The 19,483-nt window shown below is 40.8% G+C and overlaps 1 protein-coding gene across 1 annotated transcript; it reads right to left on the bottom strand.

The window, feature by feature from the left end:
- Positions 1-200: 200 nt before the first annotated feature.
- On the bottom strand, positions 201-16,863 carry LOC135469035 (cdc42 homolog). Its single transcript, XM_064747551.1, has 3 exons — positions 16,454-16,863; positions 6,890-6,948; positions 201-1,140 (listed from the first exon to the last, which is right to left on the bottom strand). The coding sequence occupies exons 1-3, from the start codon at positions 16,602-16,604 to the stop codon at positions 745-747; spliced, it is 606 nt and encodes a 201-aa protein (XP_064603621.1). The 5' UTR covers positions 16,605-16,863; the 3' UTR covers positions 201-744.
- Between the last annotated feature and the right edge of the window lie 2,620 nt (positions 16,864-19,483).

The raw sequence follows: 19,483 nt of genomic DNA, 5'->3' as shown, positions 1-19,483 counted from the left end.
CAAACCTCACATAGCGCACCAGACCTCACAAGGTGTACCTGACGAAACTCACGAAGTGTACCTGACTTACCTCCTGACTGAAAGCCATATATACTAGTAGCCGGACCTCACAGTATAAGATAATGCTCAAGCATACACAAGATACGATACCACGGTTATTTACACAACGTTCGCAAAGCGACACCAATGCTTTTATTTAATGTAGAATAAAAATATCCTTATGAGTTGAATTACACCCGTGATATAAGGAATTGAAACATTTCGGTTCATTTAGATAGCAACTTTGCAATACTTAATTGTAACAACCTGTATACAGACAATATTATATGTCAGTGGCTTCGTAAAGTCAAGTGGTTGTTATAGGTCCAATAACCTTTATATTGGGCTGTCACTTAGAAAAATATCGAGAACAACAAAGTACATTCTATTTATTTGAGATAAATTCGTTTGTTATTAAAGGCAGGGAAGCACATGTAGATAAGTATCGCTAATGGCGCAGTACACATTCCGATCAAAGCGCAGTAAAAGCGCCAAAATACTGCCATGAATACGACACTATTGCCAGAATATATATGACGAATATGCGTGCACCTGTGTACTTAAATATATACTGTGACCTTAGCACTTTGTCTTTGCAACACTGTTAATATTTGTTGTGCACCAACATATACATTACATGTAAATAATGTTACAAAATTTAAAAAATAGACATAATTATTTTAGAACTATAATAGTCGTAGTTTTCTATAATATCGTACATTTGTGAGGTTTTTTCAGTCTTTGTTTGGGTTCCAGCACAGCGAGTATAGCGGCGTCAAACACAGTTTTGAGTCCAGTTTGAGTCAAGGCCGAGCACTCCACGTAACAATCCGCCCCGAGTCGACTGGCCAGTTTTATCCCTTGTTCCGTGCTCACCGGTTTGAGCCGATCTTTTCTAAGACGTTGTAAGTCACTATAGCTATCTTTCAAGTCTATCTGAGTGCCCACCAGTAGGAAGGGCGTTTTGGGGCGGTAATGTTTGATTTCAGGCGCCCATTTCTCCTCGACGTTCTCATAAGAACTGGGGTTCATTACAGAAAAACACACTATAAACACCTGAGTATCGGGGTATGCCAGCACTCTGAGACGATCGTAGTCCTCCTGTGAAAAAGACAAAGCATATATTTATATTAAGTATACCATTCTCATTGTTTTTAGGTAATTGGTATTTAACAACGTACCCTAAGGAATTATATTTTTAAAAGCGACCAAACTCACTGAAGGAGGGGAAAACCAGATCGCAGAAGAAAAATATACGTTCACGAAAAACCTGCCTGGCCTGCGGGAGCTGGGATCGAACACGCAACCTCATTGGTAAAAGACTTGTGTTCTTAGGCTTACATCGCTGAGCCAGCGAGGATGTAACAAAATCACACACTGACACAGCGATCCATGCAACAAACGCACGCACAGGTGTTTTTCTTTCAACATCAAATTGCAAAACTATCAGCTGACAAGTATGCCAATTGACTATTCAAGCTTTATTATCATGTATGTTTTAGATTTTGCACACTAAAAATGACTGGAGTTCAGAAACGTGTCCTTGTGTTTGTTCATAAATAACTGTGTTTACTAGCTAAAGAGATGTGCTCATTACAGCAAACATTTCTCAAATAGTCCAGTAAACCAGACTTAATCTTAAGAGTAAAAAGCCGATAAATGTAACTAGGGCTAGGTGTTTGAGAAGTCGCTGTTAAAACTTGACCAGGCCTATTACGGCTAGTTCTTCAACGACAGTTTAATGGTGCATCAACGTCGTGTTGATCACAAGAGATACATGTACATATACCTAAGTAGGCTTAAACAACACCGTCGTGTTGTTTATTTATTTCTTCTACAAGGGTTTAATGCCTAAATGCTAACGATCAGTCAGTGGAGTAATATCGTACACAGATAATCTAAGACACAGATATTTCCATATGTGTTAATGACAATTCAGATGCAGAAGTGTTTAGTATTTGAGGAAAGTCAGTTTTTAATAATGCTTATTCCCGTGTTGAATTGCGAAGATGTTTACGACGTTTGGTCACAGAGTGTCTCTTTCACAGGGCACATAGATTGGTAGCGTGTGTTGGAATTCAAGAATGTGCGCCGAGTTCTGATATTTCTTTCTCGTGTTAGTGGGACATGATATAACCATAAAATTTACACATCCGAGTATCTACATACCCTCACGTTCAGATAAAAGAGAACACTCTTTTCTATTCTTAAAAGAAACACAAAAAGGCTGATATGTGCGTTAACCAGATCCACCCTCTAGTGTTTTAAGTCGGACCAAAGCTATACACCAGGTAAGGCGGCACAACGTTCACTTTGAAGATGCTGTAGTGTCCGTCAGGTAAGATGATGGTACAGAGGCAAGACAGACGATAGCAGACAGACGATAAATGGCTCAGGGCAAGACACGTGACATCCACAAGCGCGCGAACTTCTGTGTGCAATGGTGGTTAAACCACTGCTGATGTACTCTGAGGACTTTTGAAGAGGTCAAAGGTTTCCGTCCATTGTAATTCAAGATCAAAGACATGTAATTAAAACCTCAATGGCTCGACAACACACAGTGTCTCCTCGGGCTGTTTCGATTGTTTACAATTCACACAGGAGAGGAATAAGAAATCACTCTATTTGTTGCAGTTAACGTATTGTTACTTTAAACTGTGGCTGTTTCGATGAAAAAAGAAAATGAGTGACAGAAGTTAATTTATTTTCACAGAAGTGAACCGTTAACAGTTAAATGTCAGGGTAAATTCTAAGTAAACTTTTCACCCCTTGTAAAACAAAGACAATTAAATAAAACATGATAATGTTACGCTACAGAACGCCCTTTGAGTTAGTTCCGGTCTAGGGTCTACAAGTTACACGGTGTTATCGTGAACTCCATTCTCCTTCCAGCTCTATGTTCTCTTTGCATCACTGCTACCACTAGAAAATTTTGTACAGAAATCTTTAACAACGCCGGGTCACTGGGGTCACAGTGATGAGGCAAGAACTGATGTCAGAAAACACAAACTCTGTATCAACCTTTCTTGGTTATAACACACGCATTCCCTGTATCTAAAGCGTGCACAGTAGTCATTGTAATCAACACCTAGCACGATTATTGATAAATGCTGATTAAGTAGTGCGCGCGAGGACACCAGTGGTGAGGCTAAGTCTACACAAGCCTACATACATGCATCGCACAGGCACCAAAGGTCAATCTTGTGACAGTGATGTAAAGTGAGCGTGGTGAGCGGCACTTGCGCTGTAAGGATTATGCCTCAACTCAGACAAAACAGGATTCTGTGTCAAGGGTACATACGTCGGTATGTATGTAATGTATGTAAGTGTATGTAAGTGATTAAATACTGTATAAAGTCATTTTTTACAGTACAAGAAGTACGATGACCGAATAATGTTTTCCCAACAGAAACATATACTAGTCTGTAACACAACGCTCACTATTGCACGATCTTTGAGGAAAATCCTCTATATATCACACCCTTATATAAGCCTATATTACATACTCTCACTTCACCGTGCATCAAGGGCTATCCGTTGTCTCTGCTATTACCCTTAGTTTCATATCACCTTCTAAACAAACAAACTGGGCTATTTATATAACGCGTTATGCACACGTGGCGTCACGGAATAAGAAAATATGTATTGATAACTCGATACCAGTTTGTGGCGTGTGGCAAGCTCTCCGCTCTGAGAAGAATCTCCATCTCGTTCAGACCAGATGACAGTTGTACTGGATAAAGCCAATAATCAGAGTGATATAAAGTCGTGATCTCAAGCGAGGTTACTGTATGCCAGTGTGCATCTACAGGAGCGCAGATATTACAAAATGTCATACAAAATGTCACACAGAGCCTCGATCAAAATTATGCAACGTTTAAGAAGCTTCACAATAACAATGAGAAATAACCAGGAATAATACACACGGGCTTCTCACCAATGCGGTCGCTGTGGGTTCAGTTCCAGCTCATGCTGGCTTCCTCTTCGGCCGGACATGATAAGGTATGTCAGCAACCTGCGGGTGCTCGTAGGTTTCCCCCAGGCTCTGCCCAGTTTCCTCCCACCATAATGCTGGCCGTCGTCGTATAAGTGAAATATTCTTGAGTATGTCATAGACCAACAATCAAATAAATAACTTAAGTAACTATATTATCGTGATTCCAGGGATTACACATGGTCTGATTTATTCATTTCTGATTATCACCAGGCAATGCATGTTCCCCGGAAAGTCTGCCGCTCAGCTACCTTCTAATTCTTGTGGGAAGCCTGCTGGTCGAGTGATTGACATGTAGGCCTATTGCTGACGATGTGCATGGTACCTAACTCTGATGTCGCTGGTATGGTCCAGAATGGTCTCAGCCAATTATCAGCACTTCAGTCTGTGTTTTATCCAGAAAGTGTAATCCCTAATGACTGTAATACTGTTAGACTGATATACTTTACAGTGTAAGGTCGGGGATGGGGTGGGGGGGTATAGTGTAAGTTTGGGCGGGGGGGGGGGGGTTGTAAGTGGCATTATATTGTATCATTTCAATTAATGGATTGTAGTTCAGCGCCGTTCACTTATATACTAAGGCTTCCAGGCTTGTGGATGGAGCAAACTGCACACACCACAAATGATACGTTTGCCATCCGCCATCGGGTACCTCTTGAAACACGCCCGACTTAAGCCGCAGTAAAACCAGCGGTAGTTGGAATCGATCACGCCTGCTCATTGGTCACACTGTATCAACTGAACACTAATATAACACTGCAACAGCAGACAACATTCTCAACAGGACATGCAAAGGATAACAATATGTAAACAGCGGAATTTGACATACAAATGCTAAATATTGCAACGCAAAGAACGAAATGTGATATACAATCCGCGGATAATCCTATACAAATGACGAGTAATGCTATATCATAGGCGGCGAAACAGGTCGGGCTGCTGAAGTTAAAGTGGAACAACTAAGCCACCTTGAAATAATGTTTTTTTCATAGACCATACGACATCGATTGAGCGGTTTGAATAAAAATGCTTCATAAATAAAGGACAGCATGAAGTTTATCCCGAAGTTATCACATTTTGTTTTTTCATCACAAAACGCCTAAATTGCGTCCCCAGCGATATAAATGGCGAGAGCTTCCTGGGCCCAGGCGGCTCCTGGAATTCTACTTCCGCTGGCTCAGCACCCCTAAATTTTGTAACATTCCACCGCTCCTGTATATAGACAAACGTCGGATAATTTTATAAAGCGATAAATAATGTCATGCAGAAGATTACTAATGTAATACATAGGACAGAAATGTTATAGACAATCGACCGATATGCCCTAAACTGACGAAAATGTTGGTGTACGTCACTGGTACAAGAAATACTACTTCAGCATTATTGGCAGTTATAACAATATCGGTCAACACATGATACAACTTATTTGCTTATTCATTTATTTGATTTAGAGTTTTCGCCATACTCAAAACTATTTCCACAGCGCTTAGATGTATGAGTGAGGCGAACCATCGCACCTCAGGATGCACTTGCTAAGCCTCCTTTTGTAATGCCGCAGCTGATGGAACCAGCAAAAATCGAAGTTCCAAGAAGTGATACAACAAACCACTGAGGTAACGACGGCGCCCTGTTGAAGGCGTAGAAGGTAAAGGCATGTGGAACAATGGTATATCTTGTTCCTTAAAACAGGCTCAAATCTTCCATCGGTCATTATACCAAGGAATCAGAGTCTTGTCTTATAAATCAGCTTCCTGAGAGGGGTCTATTACGGTGGCTGTGGTCTGATCGCCCCCATATGGTTTGTCTGTTGGGAATCAGGTTGGTACACGTTAATAAGACTTTGTCTGAGCAATCAATAATCTGCTGGCTGACCAGAAGACGGCCGCCGTCTTGATTGGTGAATATCGATGGCAAAGATATAAATGTTTTCTGTGTACATGTATATATGTCCAAGGCGACGCCATTGTAGGTAACACCATGCCTTAAAGAATGAACATATGTGCAACACCAACAGTATATCGAAACCTCGTGTTTTCTCGTGACACACGACCTAAATGACCAGACAATTGCGGCGCAAAAATAGTCCACCATGATACTGGTGAATTGGTTTGGTTTGGTGAATTGTGGACATCGCTGTATAGCCCTCTACCACAACTGCCACTTTTTCATAGACATGGCTGAGGCCACAGAATGGCAATATCTGCTTTTAACATTAAGCTGTTGGATTGATTTAAGTATTTTTGAGAGATCTAGGCAAAGGCAAAGTCTAACAAGTGACATTCAACTACAGTTTGGACTGCACCTGCAGGCTCCGGTTTTACTACGAACAAACAAGCCACAGTGTACAGTCAGTTGCCGAAATTAATCCGAAAATTGTTCCGAAAACTCTGCACTGAGCATACACAGCCGTATTGATGTGGTAGGGGTGTACAACCACATAAAGATTAATGCGCTGTTCGTTATTCACAGCCTTATTTAGAACCGCACTACAAAATAAAGAAAAGACTACAGCATAACGGGTAAATCCGGAGCAGTGACGACAAGGTGATATTTAGTAAGTGGCCGGTGAAACACGACCTCTGGTAAATTGACCTCAGTTATGGTTTTATTCCAAATGTTTCATTAAATGACCATATAGTAGCCAATTAAACACCCCCTAGCACCACGGCTTAAGCAGAATTAGGGTAAAAAACAAAACAATATGCTGTGATATTACTTGCAATATTACACGTCACTGGTCTAGTAACTTTCACGACTACAGGTATCTGCACATTTAAGGCTGTTCACAAAACGTCGGTGATTAAACTGGTGTAATATAATGCCGAGGAGCAGACCATTCTCCCAGACAATGCATACCTGTCCAGCGGTGTCAAACAGCCCCAAGATAAGCGGTTTCCCAGATACTGTCAGCGTGACTGAAAATACACAAAAGGCAAACATTAGAAACTTTGATAATCTAAACTGTGATCATGTTACAAATGATCTACCAAATGTATATTGTTTATTTATTCATTTATTTGATTGATATTTTATGCCATGCATATTCAAAAGTTGTTCAGTTGTTCGGCTGAAGGAAAGCGAAGTGTCCGGGATAGCTAAAACCACCGATCTTTGACAAGCTATTGGCCATGTTTCACAAGTGTGATACATAGATTTGCATGTAATATTAGTGGGAGATGAACTCCCTCACTCGCACTAAATGAGTAGAAACAAACTGACACGTTACGGGTTCGAAATCGTTACCACATGGATGACAATTTAGAGAGGATTAGAGGATCATCTTGACATGCTGCCATATGTCATCACATATACTTTGGTAAATGTTAAAGTTAACAATTGTACTCCATTACCTTGGTCTAAACGGCATGATATGGGGTTCTCTTTCTTGGCCTGTATAACAAGTGCTCTATTCACTTTGCCACTTAATTAACAAACCATAATATATTCAGTCAGAAGTCGATCATGACCCCTGATCAGTTCTTAATGTTAAGAATTCATAACACGTGCGATAATCGACCTAAAAATATCTCATGCATACATCGGGAAAATAAGATACCAAAAATACAACTGGAATTGGGAACGGAATTCAGTGACGATAATAGGAAGGCGATGATCATCTGCACATTGTCAAGTAGACTTAGTACATCGTAAATCACCAATCAAATAAATACATCAAGTACTCTTTTATATGAGAAGAGTTAACATCCGATGGTACATTAATGGAAGTGATCAACCTTAGTGTAATTCACGCTGTTCTTTCAAAGGTGATGTGATGGCCAGATTTCCAAATCATTGTATGTATGTATTACGATGTGTGCCTTATTAGGTTGTCTACTAGCCCCTAAGACTCACTCAGAAAGTCCCAATACAAGAACGATGGATCAACTGTCCCTACACCCTGGCAAAGGCTTTCATCAGTGGCATGCGGCATTTCCTAATTTGCATCCTGTTGCCATTTTCTTAAGCCGGAGCAGACAGCCAAGGGTGAAGCACAAAGCACTTTGGTTAACCACGCTGACTATACCACTTCCGGAGAGATCAATAGTAGGATCCAAAATGTCGTCATGGTGTAGATTGTACCGGGTCTACATGTCTCTTAGTGCTATAAGGAACCCAGTACAGTTCCACTGGCGAATTTAACGTCATACACAAGTGGCGAGAGCTCCCTATGACTGCGAAATACAAGCCAAAATACTGAGTAATGATGAAGATTTGACGTAGATGGGAGACGGGCGTCAATCTTGTAATACCGAAAATATTAAAATTGGTAAAATCTTAGGCCAAGCTCAAGTCGATCTACGCAGTCAGCATAAGATTTGAACAGAGCGTGTTGTCATGTTTAGTGTATTCCAGACTTGGTGTTACATTGAGGCAGCATTTTAAATATGTCTGCATTGGAAATGTCCTGATACAAGCCACCGATGAGCATCATATGACCGAAATAGCGGACAAAGTGACGTTAAACCCTAAGAAACTCAACAGAGTTAATGTAAAATTGAGAAATTTGTACAGTTTCATTAACAAAAACTTTTTTCAGTAAAAAGCTGAAATTACCCCTTAAGAACTAGCCCTACCAAAATTACTGTTGATATCCGAGGGAAATAACAAAACTGACTTTTCACTGCAATGAAATTAACAGAAAATAACATGAAATCAGAAATTTACCGCAAAATTCCATGACTGATGTACACATTTAACGGTTTTCGATGGTGTCATTAAGACATGAGCCATTAAAAATACATGAACGGAAAGAGTATTCCTTGCAAAACATTATCTGGTTCTTAGAGTGTCTACTCGGATAATGCCCGTGCGCTGTGCATTCTGCTACACGCATATGTCAATAGCCTTTGTAATGCATTGAGAAAACGAACAATTTATCAACTCAACACCCTGGCAGTCCACCCTACCCTTAAGACAGGCCCTTTAAAATGATAACGGTATTAATTATCTGACATAGTACAAAGGAGGATAGGCTATTTACGTACACATACACACGCGCGTGAGCACACCTCGTCTCGCTCGTGTGAGATCACGCGTGAAAAATACTGGAGAAAATTTAAAGGGGAAATAACGTGATAGCTGAAATGAAACCTTGAGATTGTTTCGTGTCAGCTGATGATAAAATACCATGCGGCACGTGTCCAGTCACTCCATCACTCAGGTTAATGAGCGAGTTTTCTATCCCCACAAGGATGTCGTACAGTACAAGCGATAACACAGCATGATCACGGTATTCTGAAAACCAATGATGTCGTGTAAACTGCTTATCGGCTATTAGCTACTTACCTAAATCATCAACATGTGCAATGTCCTATATATGGATTGACTCTTAGCCTAAATCATCAACATGTGCAATGTCCTATATACAGACTGCCCCTTTGCCTAAATCATCAACATGTACAATGCGCCCTATACACAATTTAGCCATTAGCCTAAGTCATCAACACCTATATTGTGCCCTGTATACACTTTGGCCATTAGCTTAAATCATGAACACGTGTATAAATTAATGTAACGTATTTTTATGGGCTTTTCATTAGATTAAATTATAAACAGGTGTAATACACGTGCTACTAATAGTGCGCACAGTAATGACACGGCCATGAGGACATTCATAGAATCACATGATCAAAAAAAATTACGCCTTTTTGTGATCAAACTGTTGAGATGAGAAAGAAGAAGTGGGTTGGAAATTATTATCAGAATTGTACAGTCTTCAAGAGTATTATTTTTGCCTTCTGCAAACAACTTTTACATACGTGTTATTCGGGTTTCCGCCTGACATAAAAAATATACTACGTGTATATGTAAATATATTAGATGGTAAAATAAAGCATAATTTGTTAAAACTGAAGTTGGAAGAGACAACAATCTCAATAAAGTCAACTCTGACAGCCGATCCATATAGACTCAATTCTAATTAGATTCATTGTGCTGTGCTAGCACCCTAACCCCTCGGCCACGAAGGCCATAAAGGTTAATTGAAATCGACAAGATTTGACAGATCTCTCGATATCAGATCTTTCAAGTTATATTAGATACGGATGACACTCGTCGCTGTCGGATAAAGGTGACCTAAAACTGTGCCAAAACGATGATATCTGGGGAACAAAAATAACATTTTCTCCACACCCAATAAAAACATTCCTATAAAACAGAAGCAACAATTAAGGGAAATATGCCAAATTATTGCATCGAGTAACCTTATTTATCACAGAAGAATATTTTTAGCACTTTGATCAAAGAAACGCATTACAGCTTCTTATGAGCACACAGGTGTGGTTGGCATTCAGATAGAATTAGGTACGATGGCCCTGATTCATTCAGAAACTGATGAGTCTCCAGACAATGTACGAGGCAGTAGAAATTAGCCCAGATTGTGCACCTGCACGTATGCTTACACACAGGCTAATTAATACACGCTCCAAAACAGGCAGGTGAACAAGTGTACTCCGACACGGCTGAATGAAGGCTAAGTATATCAGGCCATTCACACGGCCCGGTGAGATCTATGCCTCGCTACTCTTTAAGGAAAAGACTTTAATACCACAGGCAGATTCTTCAAATTCAGGGACAACAGCAAGGCTATAAAATAAAAGCACGTGAAAAAGCCATTAAAGTCATCCACCTAAACTACTCGTAGGTATTTGTGTTCGTAGCAGACGGCTAATGTAATCGGGTTCTTTTCAATGGACTAGACAGCATTCAGGTAAACTTCAAGACAAATACAATCGCTTTTTTCTACACTAGCATTAACTGAAATTGTATTTATTAAATCCGTGATTGTAAATGTGGTAATACCTTACGGTTATATACACCACTCCTATCAGCTGACGTCTACAAGAGATTTAGTTTTCGGCTCACAACGTGGTACTCCAGATCCGAAAAAACACTTTTTTAATTTCTTAAATTATATGAATTATAATAAAACAGACACAATGTTCCAAAAACACATCACGATAAATAACACCATTAATAGGGTATTGCGGAAGTGCTCTTCAAAAGAAAACATACAATTTGCCATATGTGATGTGAAAATATTACTGATGTGAGACTGAATCAGGTAGATATAATAAGGACATCTTGCTGGATTGACGCCGAAACCTTCACTAATACCTTAATGCCGACATGTACTCTTGTCTGACGTAACGTCTGGCAAAAGTGGAAGTGGGCAGAAAAGTTTTCTTTCTGTTCAATCCGCAAAGACTTGCAAAAGAAGGAATTGGTAACTTGCAAAATGATAACAGTTTACTGATGCAATCCACATTGTCTCGATTCTTGACATTTAGCCTTTCTTTTGAAATGCAACATCTTCAGACCTTCAATGTCTCTTCAAAGCCTTTGCAGTATGTGGAGCGGATTTCCACCTGTCACATAATGGTGATTCTGGCGTTGACTACCAGCTTGTAATCGGGAGTAATGTTTGCATGACAAGGCTCTATTTATAATGCTCCTGTAGACGTCTATAGAGACAATTAAGACCACTGTAAACGTGAATCCGCAGTTATACGTGTTGATGTGTATATAGCACTCAGAAATATAAGAAATTACAGTTGAGGTATACATGTATGCCATCATCCTCATGTATAATTTCACGTCGTTCTTCTTTCATGGTTAAGGGAAACGTGGCACATTACATCATAGTTACGTTTCCTGAACAACTTGTCGATGCACTACACGTTATCCACATATGGCGCGTGGATGTGTTATAATATGTCCCACAAGGCGAAAAAGATGTAAATCGTCTACAGTCAGTGCTCAACTGCGCATGCGTTAAAAGTGTTATCTGGCACATCATAAACAAATTTTAGAGGCCCTTTAATCTGAAGAGGTGCTTTGCATTTGGTAGTCAATCCGTTAAGAACTATAACTGTTTTCCTTCTTACGCATAGTGCACTTGACACCGGAGTGACGTAACAGACGTAACTTTGTCCTTCAAAACATCCGTAAGGACTTGAGAACTAAAATTAACTTATGCGTTGGTGCATTTCTTCCTTCTCTCTAACACGCTCTTGACTCTATTGACATTCATATTTCCTGGATGACAAAAATATAGTGATCGGATAGAATGAAAACAGCCGTTGGTGTCATGACGAAAACGACCGTATGATATTGTGTAGGAGTAGGGTACATCCATATAAGCATGACGTGGAAGCCCGTTTTGGTATCAGGTTTTTGTGTATATGTAAAAGGCAATACTATAAGAGGGTTAAGTCTATTTGCCAGCGAGGCATATAGCAACAATATATTCATTGTGCGGAGTCATGTCAGTCCATAGCAAAGTTATATGGTATGAACAACAAACACTATAGTATGATAACACTGATAATAACTATTAACAAAACTATTATTTGCCCCACATCCACAGGGCGCATTTATTCTTGTCAGTAATTTCTTATACGTAAATCGGTCATTAGTATTTGCGGTGCATCCGTAAAGCACTGTTTACCATCTACAATGTTTTTCCCCACGACGTCACTAGTATTTGCTAAGCAACATAGCTCATTTTATTTAAATGGTATTTCCATTAAATGTTTCCCATATTATCTGTTAAGCGTCCACATAACATTGCAATATAGTTTTTCGTCTGAAGGGTCTTTCCGTAGGATGGTGCTATTACTGGCCATGCTTCCACACTTAGGCAGTGGTTATAATGTGGAATGCCTTCCTGTAGGATAGTGATATTACTGGCTACCCATCCACAAAAACCGCAGCGGCTATAATGCGAAATGCCTTTCCATGAGACGATGCTATTACTGGCCACGCATCCACAAAGAAGCCAGTGGGTATATAATGTGAAATGCCTTTCCACAAGATGGTCACTATTATTGGCTAAGCATCCACACATATTCCATGCAATGATTATTATATTTATATTATAATTATTATTATATTATCCATAATGTCTTTCCATCACACGCAGAACCATGGTATATCGTAAGGCTGCACATTAGCTGTGTGGATTTGTAATTACTTGTGAATCTTTGTGAAGAATGTCTCAGGACTAATTGTCAGTGATCATAATCTATCGACATGGAACCAAGAAAGTGTAGTAATATCGATAATTAGGTCAACAAATTGAAGTACATGTACAGAAGTCAACTCATGCAGAAATAAGGGTGGTTGACAGGAGGTCATATGTCTTCAAGTTAAATAGCAGAAGCTATGGTAAATGACAGCGACGAGGTTATATGGAAGGTGATATACAAAAAACATCCAGATGTTACCACACTTAGTTTAGGGGTTGATATTACATTGCCTTGAATTCGTATTTCAAATTCACCGTTAATATAGACAAAAGTTCAATGATTTGAAACGCTGGATGACAAATCCTAAACGGGATGTAATGAAGAGTGTGTTTCAAGGTATTTCGGAAGGACTAACGTTTCCGAAAACAATCAAACAATTTTCAAATCACTTATACGCCCCTATCTAAAGGAGCAACAAAGCCTACACATGTATGTTAGGCACTTAATCATTGTTTTAACAATGAAAACACTGAATAAAAGGGGCATGTGTAAAATGAAACTGCTGATAAATAAGTGGTGCGAGTATGTGGCTATTTTCTTTTTCACGATCTCAGCTGGGTTTGTTGACACATGTTACCAGCTAGCTTCGTGACATCTTGTGAGAGGTGCAGGAATTTCCGCTACTCGTTTTACTTCCGTGCAACTAAAAATCCGCGCCAAGTAGACCCAATTCACCGTAAATCACTTCTCCACTGCATCAGTAGTGAGGTTTACATCAAACTAGGGAGTCGAAGAGGTTAAGGGTGACGGGGCCATGTGCCCCACCCCACCGGCTAACAAGAGCCACGTTCCCCCGGCGATCCGTTTCTCGCCCGATCCCAGGGACTCAGGGAAGCTGCATTTCTCCCAACATGTCGGCAACACCCCAAAAAGCCACATCTATGAATTAACACATATTGCCAGGATGTTAGCTGAGAACAGGCTCAGTCCCAGGCACAGTGACACAGCCAGTACTGTCCGCGTATGAATCACTGAATGACCATGCGGGAACTCGGTCACGGAAACAATGATATAAGACGCACAGACATGGAAATTATAAGGTGTTTTACGGTATGGCGTGTAATATGACAGTCTTTATATATCACTGTGACTACCGCGGAATTAATTGCTGCAGTTGTACCGTATGACAGATGACCAAGTTTACTGAAAATAACGTACTGCCGTGGGGTTTACAAAGCTAGAAACACTCATGTGTGACGACAGGGGTGTAAGTTACAGCAGAGAGCGGGGCCGCTGCCCGTTATGTTACGGTGTAATGTATGTATACAACTATCACTCATCAATCCAATCACTCTAGCTTCATGAAACAAACACTCATTAAATACTGCTTAAATTCTCTGTAATAGTTATTATTAATCCATTTCTTCCTGGTGTGTGTGTGTGTGTAGCTCAAATAACTGTCCTTTAAATACACAACAATGGCTACCACGTAATATGTCCCTACGAATGGATGTCACTATTGTATTGGAACGGATTTCTGTCCCCGTCACCGTGGGTATGCTGTGATGTTCGCACCAGTGCACCACAAATGATGTTCCCAGCATTGTGCCAGAATTGATGTCCCCAACACCGTACTGAAATTGAAGTCCCCATCGCTGTGCTACAAGTTATATCCTCACCTCCACAGACCTAATACAACCATCATTGCACTGCAACTGATGTCCCTACCAGTGTACTACATCTGATGTTCCCACCACTGTTCCACAATTCCCCGCCAATGAGCTACTACCGACGTCAGCACCATTGTACTATAACTGATGTCCCTACCAGTGTACTACAGTTGATGTTCCAAAGTGTTCCATATGTCCCCACAAGTGAGCTAATACTGATGTCCCCATCATTGTACTACAACTGATGTCCCTACAAGTCCACCACATCTGATGTCCCCACAACTGTTCCACAATTCTCCATAAAAGTGCTACTACTGATGTCCCCACATTGTACTACAACTGATGTTCCCATCGGTGTAATGCAACTTATGGTTCCAACATACCACTGCACTTGATGTCCCCACAACTATTCTACATGTCCCAAGCAGTGTCCCACTACTGATGCCTCCACCAGCGAACTGGAACGGATGTCCCTGTTTTACAACATATTACCACAACTGATCGACATTCACACCACAACTGATCGACATTCACACCACAACTGATGTCCCCACCGGTGTACTACAACTATTGTCCTCATAACTGTACTATGTCCCCACAACTGTTCTACAATATGTCCCCTTAACTGACATCTATACCATTATATCACAACCGGCGTCCTCACAGGTATACTTCAACTGTACTACATCTTCTGTCCCCTTCACTGTCCTACAACTGGTATCGCCATAACTGTGTTACAACTGATATCCCCTCAACTGTTCTACAGCCAATGTACTACCGCTGATGTCCCCACCTATGTACTACCGCTGATGTCCCCACCGTTGAATGGCACCTGACGTCGCCACAACTGTTCTACCGCTGATGTCCCCAAAACTCTACCCACAAGTCTACATTAATACTGATGTCCCCTCACGTGTTCTGCAATTCATGTCTCCACCACTATACCCCTAGTTCCCAGGGCAGTAATCCTGCAGATGTCCCTATACCCAACCTTCGGTTAGAATTGTCGAATGTCCACATCATATTGTATCTTAAGTAATATTCCCGTTGTGCCCTCCACGCATCCATATGGATGTCTGCATTCTTGTACCTAGATGTCTCTCCATCTCTGCACCTAACGTGATGTGCCCTAATCTGTACTCAGACTTTGTCCCCATCACTTCCCCCCACAGACGATCTGCTCAGACTCCTGCAGACAGCTGGGTTGTGGGGCCTCTTTCAGCAGCCAGCACCAGGCGCACACACTCACGTAATCAATTAACGGCCTCAGACACGTACACAGCCGGTTACACTATCTGTCTCCTGCAGCCAACAAAAATCTGCTTTACATATTCCTCGGGCCTTGTGACTCCTGTGGGCAATTTTGTGTTCCAAGTTAAGGACGACTAACCCCGGTTGCTCTGTAACCTTGACATCAAATAACCGTCAGCTCCAACTATATGCCACCCTTTCCTTCAATACGCTACCTACCCAAAGGAATGCATAGTCGATCTACTCAAGACTGGAGAAGTGTGACCCAGTATCACAGGAACCCTTGTCCTCTTCAGCTCTTAAGAACTGAGAACTCGAGGCATAGATGCCGATCGAGTGCATATTACAACGTTAGCACTCTGGAACACGGCCTCTCTATCACTTGGAAGACGGCAGGACTTACTTGACATTGTCCTTTACAATAAGGAACCATAAGCTGGATCAGAGAAAGCCTGCTATTGGGACAACGTAAGAAATCGTGACCAAACCGCATGTCAGTATTCTTATCAACGCTGATGCTAGAATCTTACCTGCGTAGTTGTCGAAGACGGTTGGGACGTGCTGGGTGGGGAATTTGTTAGTGGCGTAACTCACCAGCATGCACGTCTTTCCTACAGCCCCGTCCCCCACCACCACACACTTGATAAAGTCTGCTGATGAGAGGTCCATCCTCTCCACCATTTCCCAGTCCTCCTCGTCCAGTGTGACGCCTTGCTCCGCCCGACAGTATTCAATCCAACGGGGAATTTTCCCCAGAGAACTCCACACAGCTAAATTCCAAACTCAAATTTGAGGCTTTCCGTATAAAATTGTCATCTGACAATCAATAGTTGAACTGGCTGTGGAGACTGGCTGTCCTCACATGGCCAGCGGCTGGGTGTTGTGTGACAGGAGCGAGCACAGGGAACGACTACAGTCCTACACACACCTCTTCACTGAAGGCAAGCCGACTCACAACAAACAGCCAGCCCTAAAACATAGACTGCTTATTGGCGGCTATATATAGAGCGGCCATGTACAGCTGTGTTCATGATGTGTACGTCTGTGCTGAACAATTAACAAGCAATGATGAGGGATAGTTAATTTTGTGGACACTCTAAATCTGCATGCAGAGATATACAAATCTGGGGCAGGGGCTGGTGACGCCTGACTCTGATCTTATTGCTTGTGTGGGTGGGTAGTACAGTGAAGGTGACGGTAGAATAACACAAGCCAAATGAGATGCTGTTTACGCATAACGGTATAGGCCAGAGGGTTTAAAACACAACCAGGTTAATCACTGAAAAACGAAAATAAAACATATTTAGGATCAACGGATTAAGTTCATTCTTTCACGTATCAGATAAATTATACCTTTTATCTCTTTATCTTAAATGTGAATATCGTGTGCACCTAATTAATATACAGGGTTTAACGACATCTGAACATGCAACTGCACATACGCGTATGTTATACGTTAACACATATTGTCATCACAAAGGTCGCCATGACGCAGAATAATGTTCTCACCGAACAGACGGCAGCGTTGTCACTATAGCAATATGGTAACCAGACTCACATGTCAGCTAAAGATACAATCCCATTCAATCGACGTACCGTAATTCAATTGAATACAGCAAGACAAACAATAATAGTGAAAAAAATCCAACTTAATCGTCCTGTACGGTAATTGATTTATTTATTTATTTATTTATTTGATTGGTTTACGCCGTACTCAAGAATATTTCACTTATGCGACGGCATGATAGTGAGCGGTAAAGGTACGGTAATTGAATCGAATAAAGACTACAACAAGCAATCATAAGGGAAAATCCTCTTTACAATATCCAGTTTTATTTAAATTTCAGCGAATAAATATGTCAATAAATTTTCTTTCTTAATTATGAAAGTGGCATTCTCTTTATTTTTCACAATAATACATTAATCTTAACACTTGAGGGTTTTCTTACTGTTAATACATACTGTATGTATGTATGTATGCTTGGGGTTTTACGTCGTAATTTAATTTTTTCACTCATATGACCTCGAGGAGTTATTCGGTGTGTGTGTAAATACTGGATCTTCGTGTGGCGTCCATGACGCCAAAAGTGGATACCACCATTCCGGTATCATGCTGAGGACATCAGACATGACAGTTCCCCCGATCACATTATACTGACACCGGGCCAGACAATGCGGTTTCGCTATTAACCTCATGCCTAAGCGCCAAGCGAGGAAACAACAAATTTTTGAAGTCTTTGGTATGACCAGATCCAGGTTTGATCCCGGGTCTCTCGACTTGGAGGCGAACGCTCTAACCACTAGATCGCCTTAGCGGTCTTTACATACACTGTCTGATAATTTAATCTGAATCCAAATTCTTGATTATCATTATAATCTCTTTCGTTTCTTAATGGTGCAAAATTCCATCTTAATCCTTAGTCTGACTCAAACAAAGGCACTGACATTTCGGATGTAATATGTTACCATCGCTTCATTTAGCTATGTGTGAAAATAGATTGTTTTTTTACAGTATCCCATGTAGAGACTCATGAGAATAAAACGAAAGCCATGACGAAAATGTGCTAGTTGACAAATAGTCACACATATTACCGGTGAAATCCAGCCTACTGTCAGTTTTTCTCAGCTTGGGTTTTATTAAACCTGTCCATTTAAATGCTTAAATAGCAGCAATTTTCCCAGTGCCATTGCTTAAGCAGAATTAAGTTTTTAAAAATGCTGTAACATGAATTGCAATATATTAGACATCACTGGTCTAGAATTACTTAAAATGCCGTATTGTCATCACATTAATTCACATCCCCAGTTCAAGAATTCCAACTGACTAGGCTTAAGTCAGACATTTTCTTAACCTCAAAACTGTTGACTCTGATATGACATAATTTTATACTTATAAATTTTATATTAACATTTAGTGTTGACTTAAACTCATGTAAGTTCAAAAATAATACCACAACTTCACACACACACATGATGTGACCAGATGCTGTACCATGACACTGACACGATGCCATCTGATGAGATGTTTTACCTTCACATAGACATGATGTGAAAACGAGAAGCCATCATGTGACCAGATGAGATGCCGTACTTACACACATATATGATGTGTGTAAGACGCCATACCTTCACATAGACATGATGTGACAAGGTGACATTTTGTACCTGCACATAGGCATGATATTACCAGGTGAGATGCCGTACCCTCACGTAGACATGATGTGACCAGATGAGATGCCGTAGCTACACAAAGACATGATGGGAACAGGTGAGACGCCATACTTTCAAATAGACATGATGTTACCAGGTGAGATGCCGTACCCTCACGTAGACATGATGTGACCAGATGAGATGCCGTAGCTCCACAAAGACATGATGGGACCAGGTGAGACGCCATACTTTCAAATAGGCATGATGTGACCAGGTGAGATGCCGTACCGTCACATTTAGACATGATGTGACCCGATGAGACGACATACCTCCTCATAGACATGACGTGATGAAATGAGACGCCGTTTCTTACACATAGGCAGGATGTGACCAGATAAGACGCCGTACCT

The sequence above is a fragment of the Liolophura sinensis genome, chromosome 6 (assembly GCF_032854445.1).
Source record: "Liolophura sinensis isolate JHLJ2023 chromosome 6, CUHK_Ljap_v2, whole genome shotgun sequence".
NCBI lineage: Eukaryota > Metazoa > Mollusca > Polyplacophora > Chitonida > Chitonidae > Liolophura > Liolophura sinensis.
The sequence above is the reverse complement of the archived record's forward strand: the minus strand, read 5'-3'. Positions and strand labels throughout refer to the sequence as shown.

Bases quoted from the DNA above. Each gene is read 5' to 3' on its own strand.
- LOC135469035 (XM_064747551.1), bottom strand. From the start codon at position 16,604: ATGGTGGAGAGGATGGACCTCTCATCAGCAGACTTTATCAAGTGTGTG. The intron at 6,949-16,453 runs GTAAGATTCTAG...GTGTATTTTCAG, and splicing joins CGTCTTCGACAACTACGCAG to TCACGCTGACAGTATCTGGG. The intron at 1,141-6,889 runs GTATGCATTGTC...TCTTTTTCACAG, and splicing joins TGTTTGACACCGCTGGACAG to GAGGACTACGATCGTCTCAG.